Below are 10862 nucleotides of genomic sequence, written 5' to 3'. Positions count from 1 at the left end.
GGGTGAAATCCTAAAACAAAAGATTATTAAAAAAATTTTCTTTTAAAAAAAAAAAAAAAAAAAAAAATGATATGGCTGAAACAATACTGTTGCTCCTCTCTTATAAACAACTTGGTTGTCCTCACAAGGCTGAATATTACCTGAAATCTTGGGACAAAGAAAAAGAAACCTGAGGGTTGAACCAATCTACTAGAGACATACCCTCCAATGGTCAATAAAGGATTCCAGGCATTTGAATTCCTGTTGAAGTGAACCTACAGTAGAGTTATTTTTACCTACTTTTTAGAAGTCAGTAAGAAATTATGTACAAATAATGTTATCATATTTTAGTACAATTAATACCAGGCATTTGAATTCCTGTTGAAGTGAACCTACAGTAGAGTTATTTTTACCTACTTTTTAGAAGTCAGTAAGAAATTATGTACAAATGATGTTATCATATTTTATATAATGCCTAGGTAATGCCATTCTGACCTTGAAAAGCAAAGACCCAGTGAAAGTGGTGACTGTGAGAGGCACTAGTTTTCCTCCGGCAGCAAAAGGTGGCTCAGCCAGTGTCGAAGCTCTAGCCAATGCCTCAGTGGAAGCAAACAAGCTGTCCGAGTGGGTAGGACAGGAACTGAGCAAGAGTGACAGGCCTGACTTGGGTTCTGCCAAGATTGTTGTGTCTGGAGGTAAGTGGATTTTGGCTTTTAGTAACAAAGAATCAAGTAAATTAATTTAAAAAGCTCTTTGTATAATCTCTAGGAGTTTAGATAAGTATTTCATTTGTTTATTTTAAATTGTCATCAAATAATTCTTGAGGCAGGTACTAGGTACTAGTAAAGAAGTCTATAAAGCGTTTTACTTTATTACCTATGTATGTACCATCTAATTCTAATACATGTCCTACTTTTTTTATTGTTGTCATTTTAATATATTTTTGACTGTCAGCTTAGAACAATATGTCACATTATTGTAATGATGGTGATAGGTACATACCTACTTACTATTATAATGATAATAATTACGAGTATACTAATGTGACTATATTACGAGTATACTAATGTGACTATCTTTTTCCCTATTTTAGGAAGAGGTCTCAAGTCGGCTGACAATTTCAAGCTGCTGTACACTTTGGCAGACAAGCTAGGAGCAGCTGTAGGTGCTTCCAGAGCTGCAGTAGACGCTGGCTTTGTATAAAAATAAATAATTATAATTTTTGGTGAAATAAAATATTGTCTTTTTTAAAAACCCACCTACGATCTCCGTAGTGGTTACTTGTATGTACCATCTAATTCTAATACATGTCCTACTTTTTTTTATTGTTGTCATTTTAATATATTTTTTTAGACTGTCAGCTTAGAACAAAATATCACATTATTGTAATGATGGTGATAGGTACTACTATAATGATAATAAATATGAGTATACTAATGTGACTGACTATCTTTTTCCCTATTTTAGGTAGAGGTCTCAAGTCGGCTGACAATTTCAAGCTGTTGTACACTTTGGCAGACAAGCTAGGAGCAGCTGTAGGTGCTTCCAGAGCTGCAGTAGACGCTGGCTTTGTCCCCAATGATATGCAGATTGGACAAACTGGGAAAATCATTGCCCCGGTAAGAAAAATACATAATTAATTATGGTAATATTGTAACTGAAAATATTTTAGTAAAACATCTAAATCATGATTTATTTGTGGTGAAGCTGAGAGCCTCTTCACATTTTTGTGGATATCACAGCATTACTCAGAGCCTTCTTAAAAATTCTGCCATTTCTATATTATATATTTTTTTTTCTCTTTTAATGCCGTCACTGGTCGCTGCTCTATTAAAGTAGCTACTCACTTGTCCTCATAAGGCTGAGTGCACTCAAAACCTTAAACACAGATCCGAAAAAACTTCGAACCCGGGACCTCTGACGTGCAAGCCTAGTGAGATACCCACTCTGCCATGGAGGCTACCTAGTAACATTAATAATAATAATGAAAATATTATTGTGGTACCGCTCATTATTTTTATTATCGGCTGGTTATTAATATTCTTGGTAATTATGCAGAAGTCACATCCGTGCAAAAGAAAAGCTCCTTTTTGTATTCAACCTAACCCTATAATAATGCCAATCACTGCTCTAATTATGAAAACTCCTTGCATTTAACCTAACCCTATAATAACACTGGTCACTGCTCATTTGTGCCAGTTCCTTAGGTAGCAATATTCCACGGACGTGACTTCTGCACAAGTGTTTACATAATCTTTCACTGTAAGTGTAGAAGGAGATAAACATAAGTGTGAAAGCTCACCCTGTTGGGATTACATTTGGTAACTAACTATGAATAACAACATACTCTCTTCAGAGCTAATGTGTTTCTTGTATGATGAATGAGCAAATTGAACAATCAAATTTTTAATAGGTACTTTATGAGTAACACACCATCACTAATTAGGAACCATTCATACAAAATACCTGCTTTAGTTTCTTACCTATGGTACTTTGTGAATTTTATTAGCAATATCCCAATTTAGTTTACTGTGTACCAAGTCAATCTGAATACAAAGAGTTTAAATTTAAACTCGCAATTCGTGTACCCTATTTACTTTGAGGTCAGACATCCGAAAATTTAAAATTGAATTCAGAAATGTGTTTCTATGAGAAAATTTAATCAAAATATTTTTGGAGCTCTTGACCAAAGCGCCAAGACTTCTGCGAATTTTAGACGAATGGAAAGCTAAAAATAGAAAACACGGAAAACGAAATATCCGACTAGATAGGACTAGACCTAGGTACTTAGACTTACAATCTTACAAATTCTTTCCTGGAAACTTCGATCTCTCTTAGTGGACAAAAAAAGCTAGTTATCAGGGAGCTTTCAGAGAAAAAAAAAACTTTCAACTTTTTTTTTTTTTTTTTTAGAAGACACTTCACTTCAAAAAAAATAAAAAACTTCTACAACTTACAACTTACTAGAGTGTGAAAATAGCAACTGATAAGCGTAATACACTGTTGCCAAACCACAATGAAGTCCGTAATATGTGCATTGTGCATAATATTTCATGATCAAATCGAGACTTCTTCTTCACCTTTCTCGTGTTCAGACAGGGCCGGCCTACGTTTTCTTCAGCCACTCAAACAGCCCTAGCTAGAGTGATTGATTTGGGCTGACAAATCTTGGTTTTGGCTACAAAATTTTTACAATTTGACGCCCTTCACCCATCACACTCATCCTTTGCTATTTCTTTAGCAAGGGAAATTTCAGCTGGTATTCTCCCTATAGGGCCTATAGTTCTCCAGTCTACCTTACTAATATACAGGCAAATCTTAATTTTCAGCATGCATGATGTGGTGCTCCCACGGTCCACTTTTTCCTGCGCCCGCGGAGGTTTGACGGGTTTCTCACATTTTTATAAACATGCCTACCTATCTACCTATTCATGTACGTATCTACTTGGATATCTGAACCCTCAGCCTATTTTTAAAAGAAATTACACAGAAGCAGAAGACAGAAGTCTGTTGTGAAATGATATTATGCACAAATCAGAGCATAATTTTCAATTGCTCTTATCATGCATAATTTTCGTTTTTGTTACACTTGGCAACTGCGTCTAATGATGTGAAGATAGTTCTTTATGATTTCCTTTCCTTGTTCTTTTTATCAAAGTTCTTTATCATCTGTAAAATTTTGTTTTGTGATAAGAAAAGTACCTAGCTCCCTAGAGTCCCTAGAAAAATAGGAAGGCATTCACAACACCAGTGCAACAAGTGCTCAAAGTTCATATTCGAAGTTACCTAACATTTCCTCATTTGAACCTGTAGTTCCTTGATAGTTGCTGAGAGAAGAAGTATGCAAAATGTTTTCCCGAAGTAACAATCTTGTGAAATTGTGTGGCTCCTCTGGATTCAGACAGGTAAAAGATACTTTGATTTAGGTATTATGTAAACTTCTCATTGTCTATCAGTCTATCTTTTTGTGTCAGTCTGTTTGTGCAAGTTAGGAGATAGAGCTGAATGTTAAAATGCCCAAGTACTGAAACAATTGCTATGTCCTAAAATTGTACTGACATTCGATAGATATTGTATTATGAAATTAATAGAAGGAGCCGTAGATCCCAACATAATGTTTTCCAGCAAATGTAATGTTATCTCCATTTCTTAGGTCAGGTGTGAGATGCTTATGTGATCAATTCACAATCAGAAACAACGAAACGGGTGTGTTTCGCGAAATCAATAGGTATAGGTAGATAAAGACAGATCTGATGCAATGTGCATTCATTTTATCTTTATTGGAAATTGATATCTAATACCTGTAAGTACGAGTAGGTAATTACTATCTATTAATAACTATATACATCTTATGCCTAATATGACTACAGGGAGGCAATTAAGATGAAAATTCTAAGTAGGTAGCCCAATTTACATGAGGGATTAAGCTTCAAAAATACCCACGTTAACAATTCACTAAGTCATTGGCGGGTACAATGAATAAATGGCTGAGGAATTCGAATCACAAAGTACTCAGATAACTCAGACTTATAACTCATTTTCCCAACCCCATTATCCTAAGTTGTTGAGAGTACAAATAGCTGAAACTTATATCTCAGCTCTCAAAGCTTCTCAGTTAATTCCGGTACAGCTTTGAACAGATCGGCTACCAATCCATAGTCTGATACTTGGAAGATAGGGGCCTCTGGGTCCTTGTTGATGGCCACGATAGTTTTGGAATCCTTCATACCAGCGAGATGTTGAATGGCCCCCGATATGCCCACGGCAATGTACAGTTCCTGTCAATGGCACAGACAAAGAGAACATTATAACAACAAATAAGCCGATAGTAAAAATAATGAGCGGTACCACAATAATATTTTTATTGTTATTATTAATGTTACTAGGTAGCCTCCATGGCAGAGTGGGTATCTCACTAGGCTTGCACGCCGGAGGTCCCGGGTTCGAAGTTTTTTCGGATCTGTATTTAAAGGTGGGTCCAGACTTGTGCAATGCAACGTGCAATGCAATGAAATTCGTTAAATGGATTGGTAGCCGATCTGTTCAAAGCTGTACCGGAATTAACTGAGAAGCTTTGAGAGCTGAGATATAAGTTTCAGCTATTTGTACTGTCAATAACTTAGGATAATGGGGTTGGGAAAATGAGTTATAAGTCTGAGTTATCTGGAGTACTTTGTGATTCGAATTCCTCAGCCATTTATTCATTGTACCCGCCGATGACTTAGTGAATTGTTAACGTGGGTATTTTTGAAGCTTAATCCCTCATGTAAATTGGGCTACCTACTTAGAATTTTCATCTTAATTTGTAAGTTTTAAGCAGGAATTGGACAAAATTTACCAAAAGTACAAAACATGTTCTGGGGCTTACTTATTTCTCCTCTTCACTTAGAGATTAGAGAGAGGGAACTCATGGTAAATAGAAATACCTATTATGTAACAAGTGTGTTCAGAATTTCAGATAGGTGGTTAAAACTAGTTGTAAGTAAAGAATAGTATTTTTAAGTAACGAGGTTTTATAATATTTATATCAAATAAAAGAAATACGTACATTTTTTTACTATACAACCGTACCCGCCAATGACTTAGTGAATTGTTAACGTGGGTATTTTTGAAGCTTAATCCCTCATGTAAATTGGGCTACCTACTTAGAATTTTCATCTTAATTTGTAAGTTTTAAGCAGGAATTGGACAAAATTTACCAAAAGTACAAAACATGTTCTGGGGCTTACTTATTTCTCCTCTTCACTTAGAGATTAGAGAGAGGGAACTCATGGTAACTCTCTCGTAATAAACCAAAATAGAAATACCTATTATGTAACAAGTGTGTTCAGATAGGTGGTTAAAACTAGTTCTAAGTAAAGAATACGAGGTTTTATAATATTTCTATCAAATAAAAGAAATACGTACATTTTTTACTATACAACTTATGAGTTCCCTTTTAATTTTTCTTCAGTTCTTCACAAAAGCTCTAAGTATGTCCTTATATTACTGAAGAAAGTATAGAATAGTACAGCGATTTCCAACTAGCGGCCCACGAAGCCATTTGAAATTAGAAGTTTGCATGCGAAAAATGTCCTTTTGCTTTTAGGATTGTAGCCCAGATTTGACGTGAAAATGTCAATCTTTCCTGATTATTAGGGTCTCAATAAGCACTTGACATACAAGCATCTCCCTACGTGTCGTCTGTCAGAGTCTGTCGATAAGCCTAGACTATTTTATCTATAATTATGTACTCACCTCGTATCGAACCCAGGTCTCTGTGATTGGAAAGCCTAAGCCGCGGTATCAATTTCCATTATCAGTAGGCTTCTATTGGATTTTTTTTATTTTTCATTAGGCACTTACATTGGAAATTAAAAAAAAAGAAAATGCGTAAATTAAAAACTTATCGTTAAAAAAGCTAGTACGATATCTCACTATTATGAAGTGGTTTATTGTTGTGCTGTCATCGAACTCGAACCCTCGCGAGTAGCGTGCTAAACTTGAACCGCTAATGTGTTATCAGTGATCGTTTGTTTTCTGTTCACAGACACACGGATCTCTTATCATTTTCAGTGGCGATTGAGTGGATTGGATGTTCACCAGTATACACAAGTAATGGAATATGAGTACTTGGTAGCTTGGTACCTGTGTCTGTCAGAGATCTTCATTTTAAGAAGCTGTTGATGCGATTTTCTTTCATCAAACAATCAAGGTAAGTTTTAAGTTAACTCGAAGATTTTGCTTTTTTTTTAGAGATTTGATGGAGGGAACTGTAACTGCTAAGGTCTTATCGTCTCGAAATCGAAGTGAAGGAAGACAGGATAAGAGAAAGCCAGCCGTTCCGAGAACGAACATTATCCGTTGAGGATAAAATCCGCCCAGGAGCGGGAATTGACCCATTAGTTATTAGTGGATGTGCCTACATTACAATAATAATTTATATCGCTCTATAACTAAGTCATCATTGGTGGATGTGTCCATATCACTTCTCTTTGAAGTTGTGCCTATTCACTTTCTGCTAGCGTCCATGCACACTCGCGATCATCAAGAATACAAACCGACTCGCAGGGTACGCGTCAGTTAATAAATTCACTTATTAACTACAACACCATCTGATATAACAAGGCGTCCCGAGATCGCCCAAAGTCGGCACTGGTTGTTCAACAAATGATAATTGATATGTCTCGTCATAAGTAGATTCAATAATAAATAAGCATCAGTATTCCAGACTTCAGTAGTTCACAGGATTTCAGCTCGAATCGTCCCATTCTCTTCTATCCCCTCAATTCATTACTTGCTATAACAAGTAATTCGTTTTTTAGTGGTAGAATTCTCCTAAAAGGAGTTGCTCCATCCAACCCCTTTTTGCGTCCAAATCCCTTGGTGTATTTAAGTGAACATTAATAATTATCTTACTTCTTGTGTCCAATTTTTTTTACGTTTATTTACGGGAATTCCCATTGTACATACATAAATGTGGTGTAACAACACTAATTAGTTCATTATTTCCTACTGTTTCTAGAGAACTGTCAATCCTACAGTTTCTAGACAACTGAACATCCACCTTGTCGCGTTGTATTCAATCAACTTATTATCTCCTGTAATAATTTCTAGAGAATCTTCGATTCTACAGTTTCCAGGCGATTCTCGTGTTCGAAAATATTCGGGTATCTGTGTAGTCTGTGTGCAGAATCAATTAACATTCTCCGAGTATTTAACGTAAACTCGTGTTGATAACGTAAATTCCGTGCTATCCTACGACAAAATTCATTGCGTGAGTTTCCTTCGCGGGTTTTAGTCGATTTTTGGACTGTGCCCTAGCCTGTTTTACGTACAGAAGTTGGTGTTTCTGCCACAGTTTTGGTGTATTGTCGTACTGACACTTTTTATTTCTGGTAAGTGGTAAGTTCAAGTGAAATGTTTTTCTTGTAATTTTATTTGACCTAATATATTATTCCTAACAGTTTCATAGCTCAAAGCTATAGCATTTATTGAAATACACAAAAAATTGGTACAGAATAAAATACAAGATTGGTACATGAATGGATTTGGGGAAATTTTAGATTTTTTTTTTACTTTCTTTCTCTCTCTCTCTCCCTTTCCTCCCCCCTCCCCCCCCTCTCTCTCTTTTTTTTTTTTCTCTCTCTCTCTCTCTCTCTCTCTCTCTCTCTCTCTCTCTCTCTCTCTCTCTCTCTCTCTCTCCCTTTCCTCCCCATCCCTCCCCCCTTCTCTCTCTCATACATTTTTTTTTTTCAACTAAATTATTTTATCTTGAAAATACGACTTTTTTTGTTGACCGCATCTAAAATCGAACCCGGAACTTTTTTCATGTAGGTACCTAGACATATGTGAAATTAATGTTAAACCATTTCCCACTCATTTTACGATTCATGAAATTTTTACAAGCAAGATATAATTTTTGTCCCCCCCCCTAAAGTTGATTTCTGGCCCACTGTGCAGCCGTCGATCGATGTCGACTGCACCGTCCACACTGCCTCGACAACATAAATTTTCCTCGTCGATCGACGGCCGGTCGACTATGTTTGACACACCTTAACATACACGCCAAGATTTTTGCCTACTTATAGGTTGGTGATTAGGAGATTTCAGTAAAAATATCTCAGAATCATGCCATACCTAATTAATTTTATCGACGAGCATTTTACAAAGGGATTTTCATTCTTTAAAGCTCTAACAAATAAAACCTTCAAGCGAACGCAATATTTCACAATGCCATAACGTGCGTCAATCTACTACTTGAATTAGTGGGAGTATGCTATACGTTATACTAGAGGGAGTGTTTTACGTTATACTATTTACGTTATACGGGGTATCATAATTCGTTATTAATTTGTTTATTTTCCTTGTTCGAAAGAAACAAAGATACACTCGATTTTTCATCCTATATTTCTGATAGCATACTCGTTCATCACACTTATCAACTTATTTGTCTCATTTGAATGTGTCTTTATTGACCTATTTGTGATAATATTTTTATCTGTCCCTCTGAATGACGCCTTGTATAAATTAATTATTTAATTAATTATAAAAATATTGTTTACTTCGATGTCAGCCTTTGAAAATATCGACTTATACTTGTACGTATCTACATACACATTTAGGAAAATGACATAATAATGAATTCCTTTGCATTAGTAAACAACAACATAAACATTAGCACATAGCACATGTAGGAGCAGAGCGGATTGGAGCATATTAGGTACGTAGGTACCTACTCTTGTGCATTATTGTTTATTTCTTTATCTCCCTTTGTAAATGTTCATTGTATGAATTTAAGTAGGTACTTATCGACGTTTTATATGAGCAGTATTTTCCAATTAGTTTGCACAAAGATGATTTTGTGATGCTTATTTTCGCTGATGTTTGATTGCATCAGTTGTTTTAGGTGACAAATTGTGACATAATGACAATCCTCTCTCTTTCATATTTTATTGATATTTTAGGGATTCAGGCACTTACTTCAAGTGCGTCGTAGATCTTAAGGTACCCACTTTAATACTACCCTCTTTAATTTTTTATTGTTCTTTGATTCTTTGTTTTCAGGTGTTACAGTTGAAATTCAAAATATACTTAGCAGTTCTAATTCCCTATAGAGGACAATTGAAGCGCACCTTCTGAAAATCATCAAAATGTGATTCAAACGAAGACGTATTACCTCTTTAATTTTTTATTGTTCTTTGATTCTTTGTTTTCAGGTGTTACAGTTGAAATTCAAAATATACTTAGCAGTTCTAATTCCCTACAGAGGACAATTGAAGCGCACCTTCTGAAAATCATCAAAATGTGATTCAAACGAAGACGTATTCATCTCATTTGAATGTGTCTTTATTGACCTATTTGTGATAATATTTTTATCTGTCCCTCTGAATGACGCCTTGTATAAATTAATTATTTTTAATTAATTATAAAAATGTTGTTTACTTCGATTTCATCCTTTGCAAATATCGACTTATACTTGTACGTATCTACATACACATTTAGGAAAATGACATAATAATCAATTCCTTTGCATTAGTAAACAACAACATACACATTAGCACATGACACATGTAGGAGCAGAGCGGATTGGAGCATATTAGGTACGTAGGTACTCTTGTGCATTATTGTTTATGTCTTTATCTCCCTTTGTAAATGTTCATTGTATGAATTCAGCAAGTCTCCAAGATAAGTGGAGTGACCAAAGTACTTACCGTAGAAAATGATGCCCTCAAAGGTCTTCTGCCTGAAAATTTGGCGCCCCTGATTGTGTCGGCCCAAAATGCTGGCAAATACACACACATCTTGGCTGGAGCTTCATCAATGGGCAAGTCTTTGCTACCAAGAGTTGCTGCCTTGCTGGATGTGTCTCCTATTTCTGACATCATTGATATCAAGTCACCAGACACATTTGTCAGAACTATTAGCAAGTCTCCAAGATAAGTGGAGTGACCAAAGTACTTACCGTAGAAAATGATGCCCTCAAAGGTCTTCTGCCTGAAAATTTGGCGCCTCTGATTGTGTCGGCCCAAAATGCTGGCAAATACACACACATCTTGGCTGGAGCTTCATCAATGGGCAAGTCTTTGTTACCAAGAGTTGCTGCCTTGCTGGATGTGTCTCCTATTTCTGACATCATTGATATCAAGTCACCAGATACGTTTGTCAGAACTATTTATGAACTCGAACCCTCGCGAGTAGCGTGCTAAACTTGAACCGCTAATGTGTTATCAGTGATCGTTTGTTTTCTGTTCACAGACACACGGACCTCTTATCATTTTCAGTGGCGATTGAGTGGATTGGATGTTCACCAGTATACACAAGTAATGGAATAGGAAGTACTTGTTGCCTGTGTCTGTCGTCAGAGATCTTCATTTTAAGAAGCTGTTGATGCGATTTTCTTT

General features: G+C 35.9%; 2 protein-coding genes and 2 long non-coding RNA genes across 4 annotated transcripts in view; 3 read left to right on the top strand and 1 right to left on the bottom strand.

The window, feature by feature from the left end:
• The window catches only part of LOC108252499 (electron transfer flavoprotein subunit alpha, mitochondrial-like), an 11944-nt gene extending 1380 nt beyond the window's left edge, over nucleotides 1-10564 (top strand). The window contains exon 3 of the mRNA XM_017444430.2: nucleotides 10130-10564. Coding sequence (XP_017299919.1) covers nucleotides 10130-10184 — 55 coding nt within the window. The 3' untranslated portion in view covers nucleotides 10185-10564. The remainder of the gene's footprint in view (nucleotides 1-10129) is intronic.
• The window catches only part of LOC103510074, a 34904-nt gene that overhangs the window by 11539 nt on the left and 12503 nt on the right, over nucleotides 1-10862 (bottom strand). The window lies entirely within an intron of this gene.
• LOC113467804 lies at nucleotides 438-1169 on the top strand. Its single transcript, XR_003391750.1, has 2 exons — nucleotides 438-674; nucleotides 1073-1169. It is a non-coding gene; the product is annotated as an uncharacterized LOC113467804 (long non-coding RNA).
• LOC113467806 lies at nucleotides 5551-9755 on the top strand. The gene is made up of 2 exons (XR_003391751.1): nucleotides 5551-6673; nucleotides 9678-9755. It is a non-coding gene; the product is annotated as an uncharacterized LOC113467806 (long non-coding RNA).

This window comes from Diaphorina citri, unplaced genomic scaffold (assembly GCF_000475195.1).
Source record: "Diaphorina citri unplaced genomic scaffold, Diaci psyllid genome assembly version 1.1 scaffold556, whole genome shotgun sequence".
Taxonomy (NCBI): Eukaryota; Metazoa; Arthropoda; class Insecta; order Hemiptera; family Psyllidae; genus Diaphorina; species Diaphorina citri.
The sequence above is the reverse complement of the archived record's forward strand: the minus strand, read 5'-3'. Positions and strand labels throughout refer to the sequence as shown.